General features: G+C 45.1%; 1 protein-coding gene across 1 annotated transcript in view; it reads right to left on the bottom strand.

The window, feature by feature from the left end:
• Positions 1–11,981, bottom strand: part of PDIA6 (protein disulfide isomerase family A member 6) — a 50,044-nt gene extending 38,063 nt beyond the window's left edge. The window contains exons 1-5 of the mRNA XM_063919238.1: positions 11,851–11,981; positions 10,431–10,572; positions 8,634–8,691; positions 7,857–7,983; positions 3,802–3,911 (exon numbers count right to left, since the gene is read on the bottom strand). Of these exons, the coding sequence (XP_063775308.1) occupies positions 3,802–3,911; positions 7,857–7,983; positions 8,634–8,691; positions 10,431–10,572; positions 11,851–11,869 (456 nt within the window). The 5' untranslated portion in view covers positions 11,870–11,981. The remainder of the gene's footprint in view (positions 1–3,801; positions 3,912–7,856; positions 7,984–8,633; positions 8,692–10,430; positions 10,573–11,850) is intronic.
• Between the last annotated feature and the right edge of the window lie 3,607 nt (positions 11,982–15,588).

Below are 15,588 nucleotides of genomic sequence, written 5' to 3'. Positions count from 1 at the left end.
AGGGAGTTGTAATGGCCGACTCAGTCAACACCTTTAAGAATGGGTTAGATAAATTCCTAATGGATAAGGATATCCATGGTTACGGGGCATAGTCACGCACTATGGTTATTATAAAAAAAGAGGGGTAAAATGTAACGGCAGTCATCAACTTCAGTCAAAATTTTATACAAAATAATTGTGCATAGGAGACCACAAATAGGTTGAACTCGATGGACAATTGTCTTTTTTCAACCTTAGATACTATGTTACTATGCATTCCTCTATTGTCTATGCAAGCTCCTAATCCTATGTAAATTTGATAATTCATTTAATTATAAATACTTAAATATTACCAACTTGTGTAGAATCTATAGATAATAAGAGTGGAGGTCACCTAGGGCCTAATTCATATCTGACCGCAGCAGCAAATTTGTTAGCTAATGGGTAAAACCATGTGCACTGCAGGGGGGGGGGGCAGATATAACATGTGCAGAGTTAGATTGCGGAGGGTTATATTGGGGGTCATTCCGAGTTGTTCGCTCGCAAGCGGATTTTAGCAGATTTGCTCATGCTAAGCCGCCGCCTACTGGGAGTGAATCTTAGCATCTTAAAATTGCGAACGATGTATTCGCAATATTGCGATTACACACCTCGTAGCAGTTTCTGAGTAGCTCCAGACTTGCTCGGCCTCTGCGATCATTTCAGTGCTTGTCGTTCCTGGTTTAGAGTCACAAACACACCCAGCGTTCGCCCAGACACTCCCCCGTTTCTCCGGCCACTCCTGCGTTTTTTCCGGAAACGGTAGCGTTTTTTTCCACACGCCCATAAAACGGCCTGTTTCCGCCCAGTAACACCCATTTCCTGTCAATCACATTACGATCGCCAGAACGATGAAAAAGCCGTGAGTAAAATTCCTAACTGCATAGCAAATTTACTTGGCGCAGTGCGGACATTGCGCATGCGCATTAAGCGGAAAATCGCTGCGATGCGAAGATTTTTACCGAGCGAACAACTCGGAATGACCCCCATTGTTTCTGTGCAGGGTAAATACTGGCTGCTTTGTTTTTACACTGCAATTTAGATTTCAGATTGAACACACCCCACCCAAATCTAACTCTCTCTGCACATGGTATATCTGCCCCCCCTCCCCATGCAGTGAACATGGTTTTGACCACTAGCTAATAAATTTGCTGCTGCGATTAGATCTGAATTAAGCCCCTAGATGCTGTATACAGTGGTTCTTAAACTCCATCATGTCTCTAGCAGTCCAGGTTTTAAGGATATCCATGCTTAAAGACAGTGTTGAATCATATTGACCATGGTACCAAGTAAGCTACCTGTACTGAAGCACGGATATTCTTGAAACATGGACTGTTAGCGAGCCTTGAGGACCAAGGGCCTGATTCAAAGATGGATGTAAACAGATTTGTTTTGCAGTGGAGCAATTATTGGTGGACTGTGTATACATGTAAGTTGCACTGCACATGTGCTGCAATGGTCTAACAGTGGTGGCAGCCAGTATTACTTCGCAAAGATGACTGACAGGAAGCGTGGGGGGGAGAACCACAGGGGAGTGGCGACAAAGGCAGGTGTGTCACAACGGTTTTCTTCCATACACCACTGTAATGGCTCTGGTGTCTCATTCCTGCGGCACAGCTTTGTGACCACTGTGCTACTTAAAACTCTGATAGTAGACTGATCTGTGATGGATGTGGTGTCTTTGTGCACAGATTTATAAAAGCAGTTGGTGGGCATCTTAATACAAACAGTCAGAAGTGACATTTACATATTTTCGCAGCTGCCAATGCATTTGCATGCCTTTCTGAATCAGGCGCCAAGTCTGGGAACCACTGCTTTATACATTCATCGTCAAGCTTGATAAATCCTAGTTATGGGCTACAGTACTTTCTTAGGAATGGGGAGACGTCACTGTTGGATAGATGAACACATATGCAGATCCTTTTTAAACTCATTTAAACATAAACGAGCTCCAGTTTGGAACCTATAATGGTCCATTTAAGACTGGCATGAGATGGTACTCTTGCGGCATCACTACAGGGGGATCCGAACACCTGCTCAGAAACTCGCTCCATACCAAGCCTTGTTCCCTTCCCTACTCGCTGTATGCACACATTGGGCTTTTACTTCCACACAGAGAGGGAAGCCTATGTCACATGCGCACACTGCCTTCCTTGGGCAATCCGCTACAATAGGTACCAGGATGAGTAGCACAACCAGCCCGCTGCCCCTACTGCAGGGGCTAGTATCAGCTCTCTCTACCATCTAATTTATTGCCATTCATTTTTATCATCTTAAAGTTACATGGGATTTTCTTGTTAGACGGAAATTAATATTTAAGAAAGGACCTTTTAGGTTTGGGAAGTCAAAGTTCCAAGAACATTCACGTTGGCATATGACCATATAGTAAATCTGTCCCGACTCACCATGCTGCTTTCTCCACTTAAACCCCAACATAAAGGCATTCTGATGAGCTGTTCTGCGCCCTAGCCAGCAGTGCCACAATAACTGGCACTGCAGCAACATTGCTTCTGGCATGGTAATAGTTTTTCTGCCAAACGAGGGATAACTGCGCATAATGGGGTTGGTATTGCTATCCCAGCGCACATTATCCCAACGCTGAAAACCCAGATGGAATTTGGTATTTTAATGCTAATCTACCCCTCCTGCAGCCTTACCCTTACTGTCCCCTCCCGGCACCCACAGCCTAACTCTATCAGTCCCCTGCCGCAACCTAACCCTAACTGTCTCTTCAACCTAACTCCAGTGCTTACCATCTGGACCAGTTTGGATTCTTACCATCGGGATGGCACAGATAACATTCCGACCATCGGTATCCTGAGGACTACGATATATTAACTACATTATGGCCCTCATTCCGAGTTGTTCGCTCGCAAGGCGATTTTAGCAGTATTGCACACGCTAAGCCGCCGCCTACTGGGAGTGAATCTTAGCTTCTTAAAATTGCGAACGAAAGATTCGCAATATTGCGATTACACATCTCGTAGCAGTTTCAGAGTAGCTTCAGACTTACTCGGCATCTGCGATCAGTTCAGTGCTTATCGTTCCTGGTTTGACGTCACAAACACACCCAGCGTCCGCCCAGACACTCCTCCGTTTCTCCAGCCACTCCCGCGTTTTTTCCGGAAACGGTAGCGTTTTTTCCCACACGCCCATAAAACGGCCTGTTTCCACCCAGTAACACCCATTTCCTGTCAATCACACTACGATCGCCTGAGCGAAGAAAAAGCCGTGAGCAAAAATCCAAACTTCATAGCAAATTTACTTGGCGCAGTCGCAGTGCGGACATTGCGCATGCGCACTAAGCGGAAAAACGCTGCGATGCGAAGAAATTTTCCGAGCGAACGACTCGGAATGACCTCCTATAGTCATGCCTGAAAATAAGCACTACTACATCTAGAGCACCAAGAGGAACAAAAGCAAACAAACTTAAACGGAGTCATCCGTGACTGCACAACTATTAATAGCTCAAACAAGGACATGTTTACTGTTACACATTAAAATCAGGATTGGGTCTGACATGTATAATCCGATATAAAACTTTCTGTACAGGTAGGCTATACAAATAGACAAGATGCAATGGGACTTCGACACTGTACATGTAGTACATTTTTGGTGGCTATGCCATTCAAGATATTTTTTTTGAAGAGAAGACCAGTCATTATGTCTGCACTCACATTTCCCGGCAGCGGTTATCTAGATGTTATCATGGTGTACCTCTGCAGCTCACCAAATAAAACAAGCAGGACCATACACAAAGTTCGCCTTGGCTTTGATACCTACCTGTTGCTTTCCAGATTCAGATCCTCCTCCTCTTCCACTCAGCCTGTCCTTCGCCATTGCCCGGAGCGCATTTATTGCCGAATCCACTATGCTCTCACTGGTTCTGCCGCCTGTATCGGGTTATATGAATATGTATAGATTACCTACCAATATGTGCACACCACTCCCATACAACAGGGTGCACCTCATCAGATTATGTAGCACCATTCCAAATCATTCTACTATTTGAAAGTATTGCTATAAGCTGTATCTACGGTGAATCGCGGTCTCTTACTAGGTCCCTCTATAGAATTCCATATCTAACTATAAAGGTAATATTTGGAGTGCAGATAGTGTGTTTTATTATGGATTGGGGTAAATAGTTTAAAAAAAAAAAAAAAAAACTATTCCCCTGAGGAGGAGTTTTATTTACCCCCAATGACATTCAACATAAATATAACTTAGGAGCACTCTAGAGATTATGGGGGAAATTTATCAAGCAGTGTCAAGAGTGGCAACAAATCAGCATTAAGGTACATTATATCCCCCACCCCCCTACATACCATGGGTCAGATACATTTTCTGCTCAGGCAAATAAAGCAAATCTTGTGTGTGTATAAAGAGCATTATCCACTACAGGTATTAGACTATCTATTCCTCTCCCATATTAGGGTGCGGTCTGTAAAGCTTGAAAGTTACCACAGCACCTAGCTTTTCTGGAAATCCTTTTTTTGGGATCCCCCTTCTCCAAGCCTACTTGTACATCAGATCCTAATAGAACTGTGGTCCCTCACAGCACAGAGGAGAGACACCATTAATTCATGGGAGTGTAAGACGGTGGATGGGAAAGTCAGATTTCCACTTCTAAGGGTGACCTAGACTTATTGGTGATGCAGACTCCAAGTGGACAACATATTTCAGATCTATAGCTCAGAAGAGTGATTGGGACAATACATTAAATCAAGAGCTTTAAGTGTAATTAAGTACAGGAACACATTTACAGATGCCAAAGTTATTCATTGGACAATAACTATTGCTCAGAACGGCAGCACTTAGGCAGGTTCAGATTTCTCCATAACAGACCCTTCCAAATAGGGATGTATAAAAAGGGAAGGTACTCACATTAAATAACACGATCCTTCAATATACTATATACTGTAGGTAGCTATACATTAATTTAGTTCACCGTCTCCAATAACCGCTAATAAGAACAGCATATAGATGACCATCCTAGTATACACTACCAGCAATGCATGATACATCCATACAGATAATTATCCCGGCTGCATCTTTAAAGACATGAATTTAATGTGAGATTTAACTAAAAGAACAAACTTTTTAGGTTAAATTACCAGTCAACCTATAATTTAAAAGAACCTTGGCACAGGGTGGGATCTCATTGATAACATTATAAGACAACTGGTTGAATCAGGATACATTGTACAGTGTAGGAACTGCTGGTTGATCGAGGAGGATCAGCAGTAACACAGATCACTTAAGTTCTCCTATGATATAGATCAGTGGTTCCCAAACGGTGTGCTGTGTCACCCAGATGTGCCTCGGGACACTTGCAGTGGTGCCCTGTGTTGGTGGTCCAGGACCAATTCAAATTTATGGTCACCGTAGTAGACACAACCAGTGCTTGTGGCTGCCAATCATAAAATATGTGGACAAACCGAAGAGAATCTTGTCCCTCACCACATAACTGACCCTAAGGATGACATATAAACACAATTTCCTTAATTGAATATTTTTTTCTAAATTTTTCGATTAGAAACTTTTGGCCTAGGGGTGCTGCGTAATAAAATTCTGATCCTCTAGGGCGCAGTGATTCAAAATTTTTTTTTTTTTAGGAACCACCGATATAGTTTATATGAACATAGAACAACCTTTCTATGACACAGTAGTTACAATGAGAATCATATACTGTATATCATACATATATTCAGGGCCGGTTCTGGCGCTCTGAGCGCCCCGGGCGGCGATAGGGGGCGTGGCTTTGTACAGGGGGCGTGGTCATTTACGTCCCCTGTACACACTGAAATGATGTGCGGTGCGCGATGACGTCATCGTGCACCGAACAGTAAAGGACCTCTCCACGAAGGGAAACTAGACGCGTACGCGTCTAGTTTCCCTTCACAGCAGCAGCAGGTGGGCAGCGGGGGGCACACAGCAGCAGCGGATCTTGCCCTGGTGCGGCGCCCTCCGGATGGCGCTCTGCGCCATCCGGAAGGCGGCGCCCCGGGCAAAAGTCCTGCTTGCCCGTGGCAAGAGCCGCTACTGCATATATCAACAGCATAGCATTATTTTAATCACCTATACTCCTTTCAGACATAAGACCCGGGAAATATACGGGTACAACCTAGTCTATCAACCCGGGAACTTCCCGGGTCTCAGTCTGAGAACCCCATTCACACTACACCTAAAAACCCAGGAAATTCCCGGATCAGATGCATTCACACTGAACCAATGTCTGCTCTGGAATTTGGTGTGTATTTAAAGGAGACCGTTTCATGTATATTATTTAGCCTTTGATATTTGTTAAATGCCAAATCTGTAGTTTTATATCCTAATTAAATTTTTCTTTGAAGCTATGCTACTTACTAGGTAATTCTATTTTTTCTTACTAAGGTGCTCCCGCTCACTCAGCTATCAGCCAGTATTACCATTCCTCAGTTTCAGATCTGCCCTTCTCATGTGCGAACTTCCTGTAAGTATACAGCATTTGCATAGTCTCATGTGTATCGTCTAAACGTGGCTGGGTTATGTTATAGCCATTAACCGAACAGCCAATCAGACCCTTTTCTTCTAACACGGGTCTAAAAACCCAGGTTGGATGCGTTCACACTAGAGCAGACTTGGGTTTTACCCTGGAAAAATCCTGGCAGAAAGGAGGGTTGTGAACACGGGTCTTCAGCCTGGGTCATTTCTGTTCACACAAAGCAAAAACCCAGGTTGACGCACGTTCACAGGCAAAAACCCAGATTTTTGCTGTATGTCTAAAAGGGGTATCAATTTATTTCTCATTACTTACAAACTTAATTTAAAACATTTTGCTTTCAATAAAAAAAAAAGAAAAAATTATATATATATATATATATATTTTATTAATTTTTTAATACAGTATTTATATTTATTAGTGAATTATTAGGTTCCCAAGTGCACTGCCACAAATAACTTTTTAATTTTTCAAATTTTGCATTAAATGTAAGAGTTATAGCAGTAGCACGTCCATATAAGAAAAAATAATATAGAAAAACACATTTGAACTTTTTGGCTATAGGACCTCTCAATTATTTGAGTGATATCCACTCTCGTGCGGGTTAATTGCCTTGAGTACACATTATCATTAATCAGCTGTAGCGTTATGAAGAGACATGACCATCAAGCAACACAATGAACCCAGTAATACTTTGCCTGAGATAACGTAAAAAGAAAATAGATTTTATCAATATTTTTAAACAAGACCACAATTACCACAAATATCATTAGATTGATGACATGGTACTAACTATTTAGGTTTTATTTTTGTAGAAACTGAATAAAGTAGACATAATGCTTTGTATTTCAGTTGGAAATGTACTTGGCAGAGTACAGATGGAGCTTTCGTTATTCAGGCTCTTTATGCGACTAGGCGCGCCTGCCAGGGGCGCACCTAGTCACTGTGAGCGTCTCCGTCTGGACGGGCACGTACACCCAGACGGAGACGTGCCCCATTCACATGAATGGAGCGAGTCTCCGTCCACGCGCCTGGACAGAGACGCTCTGAATGGGAGCGTCTCTGTGCACTCCAGGCGTGACTAGGCGGACGGATCGCCTAGTCACGCCTGCGCCTCGGTCAGGTGAAAAGACCGATGCGCCATCTGTAAGTAGTCATAATTCCAACATTGCATGTCGATACAGAATTTTATGGTTCGGTTGAGGCCACAATTAGAGTTATCCTGTAATTCGGGTTAAGCTCAGTTAGGTTTACGGTGGACATTGTGAATGTTGATATGCCGTCAGTATTCTGAATGTCAACATAATATACCCACACCCACTGGTATCACCAACAAAAAAAGAAAAACCTCACTTACCCGAATATTCTTCTGGCTTGTTCTTATTAGCACCAAACACTTTGATAGTGGGGTAGCCTCGCACAGAATACTGAGAACCCAAAGACTTGTGCTGATCACAGTCAACAGCTCCCAACTTCACAATTCCCTGTCACCAACATAAAACATTTGCGTCAACCACATCCAACACCCATACGTTTAAACACATAACAGAGCTAATATTGCCAACAAGCAATATTGATTTTCTTATATATTACACCTTTGTGAACTGCAGTACAGAACAACCAAGGGCTATGCTAAAAACTAGAGACATCACAAATGAATCAGCTGGATAAGTCTGAAGTGTTTTGACAGGCTCTTAAACCCTTTGTGTCAAGAAGTATTTTATACTTTCATGACAAGACCATAATTCAGTTTTATCAGGTGCTTGTTAAATCGAAATCTAGATTTTTCTGCTGAAGCAACATACGGCCACTAGGACCACCGGCTGCCAACATTACTATCAGAATTTGCTCTGCTATACTTTTTAAAAACAGGCTCATTAACCCTGTGGGCCAAGAATCACCTCCACGTTGATATGCGCTATATCTTTTCATCATATGAGGCAGCACTGGAAGATACAACTAAAGGATATAAATTAAGGAACTAAAACTATTAATGAAAAAAGTAAAAAAAAAAACAACGTTCCTGCAAATGAGATACATTGTAGTATGGAGAATATTGCATTTTCGCAATTTTACGTAGGAAAAAAAAAAATATATATGAGAAGACCCTCTGTGGTTGGAGACTTATATTTACCGTCAAGGCAGTGGCAGCTTTCTTCCATTCAGGGGTCAGTGCCTTACAGTGCCCACACCTTTAAAAAGGAACATCATATTCAGTCACACAAGAGAGCCACGACTTAGAAAACTGATTATAGTTATTAATGTACAGTTTAGCTGGTAGATAATGCCCCAGTCTCAATAATATTTGAAACCACAAAACTCAATGTTCACTTATTTTCTGTTTCCATCAGACTTCATGGGATGATTAATTCCTTCTTAAGCTAGTCGTTTGTCCATGAAAAGTAATAGGGTTTGGCGCTTTTCCGAAAAGGGATATGAGAGACAGAAGACTTTTATTCAGGGTTCAGATTGTCCTACAAAAATCAGACGCGTCAACCAATACATCTACTGACTGGAAAACCACAGTACTTTCCCAGACACTGATCTAGAACTCCACTATCCTCAATTACCCACTGTCTGTTATGTAACATGTTCTCAATGTCTTCCACAACACTGTACAGGAGTACATACAGGCAGAGCCGGCCATAGGTATAGGCAAACTAGGCAATTGCCTAGGGCATTTGATATGCCTAGGGGCATCAGCAGCTTCTCCTGATTAAAATGATATGCGGCATGCCTATATTCTGTGTGTAGCATTTCATATGCAGATACAGCCACAGTGGCATACAGTATATAGGCATGCCACATATTTTATTCAGCAGAAGCTGCTTGTGCATCCTAGCCACATAGCAATGCAAATAAGATGCATTTTCATTAAAATAATGTGCCAGACGTCAGCATTGAGGCAAGATTTAGGAGGACACATCTGTATCCAAGCAGAGGCAGAGGTCACAGTGTTCGTGGCAGTGTGAGTGCTGTGTGCATGTGAGTGGGTTGGTTGTGCAGTAGTGTTCAGAATATGTGTAAGGAGCATTATGTGTGTCATGTAAAAATGCATTAATAATGTGCAACATATGTGTAAGGGATACTGTGTCATTATGTGTATAAGGGAATTAATAATGTGCGGCATATGTGTAACAGGGTAATACTGTATGTGTGTCATTATGTGTATAGGGGACTAATAATGTGCAGCAAATGTGCAGGGGGCACTGTGTGTCATGGCACTATTAATGTGCAGCATATGTGTAAGGGACATTATGTGTAAAAGGGCATTAATAAAGGTTGTCATAATGTGTAAGGCACATTATGTTTATAAGGACATTAATAATGTGTCTCATATGTGTAAGGGGCCTTATGTGTATAAGCTGCTCTACTATGTGGCATTGCGTATAGAAAGGGCACTACTGTGTCCTCTAATGTGAATAAGGAGCAATAGGGTGTGGTGTAATGTGAATAAGGAGCAATTCAGTGTGATGTAATGTGAATAAGGGGCTCTAATGTAACGTTTATAAGGTAAAGTGATACTACTGTGGGATGTAATATGAATTATGGACACTATCGCATGATCAAATGTGAATAAAGTTGCAGTACTGTGTGGCGGAATTGGGGTTACTATTGTGTGGCCATGCCCCTTGCCAGCAAAAACACACCCCTTTTTGGGCTGTGCGCCAAATGTGCGAACTGTTCCTATTTAAAATATAGGGGGTACAAACACCAAAATAAGGGCTGTTATGGATGAGGGGTGGTGGTGCTGGGAAAGAGGTGCAAGGTCAGAGGCGGAACCAGCGGTGGTGCTAGGGGGCACCATCTAAAATCTTGCCTAGGGCATCATATTGGTTAGGGCCGGCTCTGCATACAGGGCATTATAAGGATTGTAACATATACAAGAGGAAGAGAATGCCACAGAAACAGGAGCCTATAGAACACTCACCACGGAGCATAGAACTCCACCAGCCATAAACTGTCACTCTGGATAACTTCTTTGTTGAAATTAGAGGGGGTTAACGTGACTACATCATCACTGGCAGTATACACACAATTCACTGCGAGAAACAGTGAGCAGATCACTGCACCTGCAAGGAGACAAAACACAAATAAAGGAATTACACACCGAAAACAATATTAACAGCAACATTTAGAGGCGCGAGGTAGATACACACATACATACATACATAGAAGGCATCACCGAGACACTGAAGCACAAGTCTGCAATGGTGCATAACTCCACATCTTATCACTTAGAAGTGGAACACCTGGCACACCCAGGAGGAAACAGTAACAGGTGTAGGACTATACAAGGTATCCCACGTGCACCAGTGGTAGACGTTCTTTCAGCCACATGAAGAGAGCCTATGGACTCTAATGAAGTAGCTTAGCTGGAGGTAGTCAATGAAGAGCTATGCTACTAGACGCAGCGTTCAGACGGCTATCTGTGATGTTTAGAGAAACACAGAGATAGCCATAAGATCAATTCTTACTACTTAAGATTATTAATAAGCCAAGTGAAAGGGTTATGTTATGCAACAGAACCCATTAGTCCAGTGGTCTCTTATGCTTACGAGAAACCACTCAACAGTAACAAAATAAAACAATGTAACCTCACGAGATAGACCATGGTTCTAATGTATAGGTCTTGGAAGAACAGAGGGGTCATTAGGAGGCACAGCAGGCTTACCAGTACACCATAGGGACCTAGGAATCATTCTGACATAGGGGCTCCAAATAAAACACAAATATATGTATAATATAGCAATGTAAACAGACAAGCCATCACTGTGACAGGGATCATTGGGGCTGCCCGTAGCATCCACAGGGGGTAATGCTGGATGGAACCTATGGGGGTACCACATGAGGAAGACTGGGTAACAGGGTTATGTACAGGACACTGTATCCTGTACTGCAGCAAGTGACCTGCTCTGCAACAATGTAGCATATACACAATACAATGTATATACAACAACTGTCTGTGTGTATGAGCACCCTGCAGTACCAGATTCGTGGATATATAGATAATGGATGTATAATGGGACACATGGGCTGCATATAATGTAACTATAGCAATATGGAAGCACCCTGTGTGTATGAGCAACCTGCATTAACTGTATATAGACAGATATATATTACACATAGACCATGGGTATATAAAGGGACACATGGTCTGCATATAATGCAGCCATAGCGACATGGCAACCCCCTGTGTGTAGGAGCATCCTGCAGTAAGTGTATGTATAATATAACTATAGCAATAGGGGCAGCCCTTAGTATATGAGCAGCCTGCGTGTAGTGGTACATAGCTATAGATGATATCACACAGACATTGCACAGGAGGCTGGAGCGGACCCCGGGCTTACCTAGCAGAGTCCCGTCCATGTTGACGTCCCTCCGCGGCTCGGTGTGCGCTGTGTGATTCTCTCCGCCTCACCGACTCAGAGCTACACAGTCACCTTCCGCCGTGTCCGCCGTCCATTGGTCACCCCGAGAGTCCCGTCACTAATATAGCCAATCAGGGGAGGCCGGGTAGCGAGCGCAGCCGCCTGTGACTCTCAGTCAGACCGAGCTGGGAGGATGTGATTGGCCGGAGGACTTTCGGAGGGCGTGGCCAGGACAGGACGCGGTGACGTCATCATAGTAGTTGTTGGGTGCTGAGACTAGTATTAACTTGGCTTCTATATGATATGGATCCGGGTGAGCCGCCTCCTGCGGTCTCCTATCTCTGCCCTTTGCGCTTATCTGCCTTTCTCTACACCGTGCAATTACTCACTTATCGTCTTATCTCATTTGGGTGCGCTGATATTTTACAGACAAAGGAGGGAGGGAAAAATAAATATAAAAAAAATTAGTAGTGGGGCTTTCTGCCTACAGGGTAACAGCATCTTTCATTACAGCGTTATGGCTAGCAATCTTAAAATGCACCTGATGTATAGTTAAATAGGGGGCCATTCCGACCTGATCGCACGCAGCACTTCCTCACAGCCGTGCGATCAGGTTTGAACTGCGCATGCGCAGTGTCTGCATTGCACAAGCGCGTCATTGCTCGGCGACGGGCAGCAACGCCACAAACTAATAATGCGGTCGCAGCGGCGACCGCAAGAAGATTGACAGGAGGAAGGCAGATCCGGGCGGCAACTCACCGTTTTCGGGGAGTGGTGAGTCCAACGCAGGCGTGTCCAGGCGTTTGGAGGGCGGATGTCTGACGTCAATTCCGGGACCTGCATCGCTGGATCGATCGCACAGGGTAATAACTCATACCCTGGTCTTCTTTTACAGGAAACTTTTTTTGCATAGCAGGGCTGCACAAGCGTTCGCAGCCCTGCTATGAGGAAATACACTCCCCCATAGGCGGCATCTAGTTGATCGCATGGGCAGCAAAAAGTCACTACATGCGATCAACTCGGAATGACCCCCATAGGTCTATGAACTAGCGAAAGCAGAAATTTGCACGGATCAAATCCTTATGTAAAATTGCATCGGAAATCTAAATACAGGAATAACCAATGCAGAAGTTATTGCAAGCGTACAACCTGCATGCAGAGCCAGCCCTGACCAATTTGGTTCCCTAAGCAAGATTTTGTCTGGTGCCCTTCCTCCGCACAGGCACATGAAAAAGGGTCATGGTCTCACGGAAGGTCGTGGCCTTGTGGTGCTGTGCTCCCCTTACCCCATTCCACACAGCCTCCCCCTCCCCCCCTTGTGTCTCTGCAGTCCACACAGCCTCATCCCTCCTTGTGTCTCTCGAGCCCACATAGCCTCATCCCCCCTTGTGTCTGCCATGCCACGCAGCCTCATCCCTCCTTGTGTCTCTCCAGCCTACACAGCCTCATCCCCCCTTGTGTCTGCCATGCCACGCAGCCTCATCCCTCCTTGTGTCTCTCGAGCCCACATAGCCTCATCCCCCCTTGTGTCTGCCATGCCACGCAGCCTCATCCCTCCTTGTGTCTCTCCAGCCTACACAGCCTCATCCCCCCTTGTGTCTGCCATGCCACGCAGCCTCATCCCTCCTTGTGTCTCTCTAGCCTACACAGCCTCATCCCCCTTGTGTCTGCCATGCCACACAGCCTCATCCCTCCTTGTGTCTCTCCAGCCTACACAGCCTCATCCCCCCTTGTGTCTGCCATGCCACACAGCCTCATCCCTCCTTGTGTCTCTCCAGCCTACACAGCCTCATCCCCCCTTGTGTCTGCCATGCCACGCAGCCTCATCCCTCCTTGTGTCTCTCCAGCCTACACAGCCTCATCCCCCCTTGTGTCTCCCATGCCACACAGCCTCATCCCCCCTTGTGTCTGCCATGCCACGCAGCCTCATCCCTCGTTGTGTCTCTCCAGCCTACACAGCCTCATCCCCCCTTGTGTCTGCCATGCCACACAGCCTCATCCCTTCTTGTCTCTCCAGCCTACACAGCCTCATCCCCCCTTGTGTCTGCCATGCCACACAGCCTCATCCCTCCTTGTGTCTCTCCAGCCTACACAGCCTCATCCCCCCTTGTGTCTTCCATGTCACACAGCCTCATCCCTCCTTGTGTCTCTCCAGCCTACACAAGTGTCTCCCCAGCTCCAGAACATTGTTAAAATAGCCACACTTATATAATATCTCAATCAACATGAGTGAATCCCGGCCACAGGCCACAAAAGTGTCTCTCTAGCCACCATACTTACCTTCTTTGATGTCCTCTGCCCACCCGCAGCCGTGGCTCCCAGGTGCGTTTTAAGAGAGGAGGAGGCCCGTTTGCCGTGTCCACCACCTGGGCCCCCTCCTCTCTGCCGGGCATCGGCGCAGCGCTGTAGAGAGTCTGAGCACTCCTCTCAGACCCATGCTCAGACCCTAATGCGCATGCGCAGACCTCCAGGTAAATGGCATGGCAGCCATTTTCAGCGAGATTTCTGCAACGCTGATGCCATCTGCATGGGACTCGGGAGGGTAAGTATTAAAAAATGGGTGCAGTGTGGGCCCCCCCTGGACTCAGGGGCCCATGTGCACTGCACTCATTATAAATACACCAGTGTTGGCTCCCCTGCTTTGCCTGTCTCAGGGGTGCTGCTTGATGTCATGACGTTGCACACACTGCTACGATAAACAGCCACCACCAGAGCATACTTGCCGGAGAGTAGAGGCAGCAGATCACTTTGGGGGTGGGACTGGACTGTCATATTATTAGGTCCCGCCCCCAAGCCAGAGAAATGCCTGTGATTCGCAGGTCCGTAGGTAGGGGTGGGGCTAAAAGATGTGATTTGCATTTTTATCCACCCCCTTTCCACTGCAGATTATTTTTTAAAATAATTTTTTCTTTGTCCTGTCTGCTTTAATATGAAGCGGGCAGGATGCAGGCGCTTGCGGGAGAGTCACACACCCTTCCAGGGCTGTGGGGGACTACACTAAAAATTGGTAGTCTCCCACAGCTTCCGGGAGGGTTGGCAAGTATGTACCACAGCCTGAAATTGCTAACTAGACCTTTGATGTCCAGTCTGCCCCCAGGCTTTTCAGATGACCCTAGCATTTTCCTATACTGCCAAGAGCCGGTTGTGCCTGCATCTACTTTGTGTAGGAGCAGAAGGTAAAGTCTACAAAACAAACTGCAGAAGTTGCTGGAAGCGTCTGATATGTGAAGTTCACAATGGTGGGATGACTCTCACGACTGGGTTGCTAACTTGGAGGGGTATTCTCTTTTTAGGAGGGACAGGGCTAACATAAGAGGAGGTGTATGTCTTTATGTTAATCCATCACTTAAACCATACCTAAAGGAGGTTATCTATGAGGGAGACTGGCGATAATGTGGAGACACTAGGGGTAGAAATCTCAAGTGGGGGAATTGATGCAAAAAAACTAATCATAGGCACGTGCTACAAACAGCCGGATATTAGCATATATGAGGAAGAACAACTATTGCAGCAAATCAAAACGGCTGTGGGATTAGGGGACATCCTTGTCATTGGGGATTTCTCTATCGTCCTAAGTGGATGCTGGGGTTCCTGAAAGGACCATGGGGAATAGCGGCTCCGCAGGAGACAGGGCACAAAAGTAAAGCTTTTACAGGTCAGGTGGTGTGTACTGGCTCCTCCCCCTATGACCCTCCTCCAGACTCCAGTTAGATTTTT

This window comes from Pseudophryne corroboree, chromosome 4 (assembly GCF_028390025.1).
Source record: "Pseudophryne corroboree isolate aPseCor3 chromosome 4, aPseCor3.hap2, whole genome shotgun sequence".
NCBI classification, from domain to species: Eukaryota; Metazoa; Chordata; class Amphibia; order Anura; family Myobatrachidae; genus Pseudophryne; species Pseudophryne corroboree.
The sequence above is the reverse complement of the archived record's forward strand: the minus strand, read 5'-3'. Positions and strand labels throughout refer to the sequence as shown.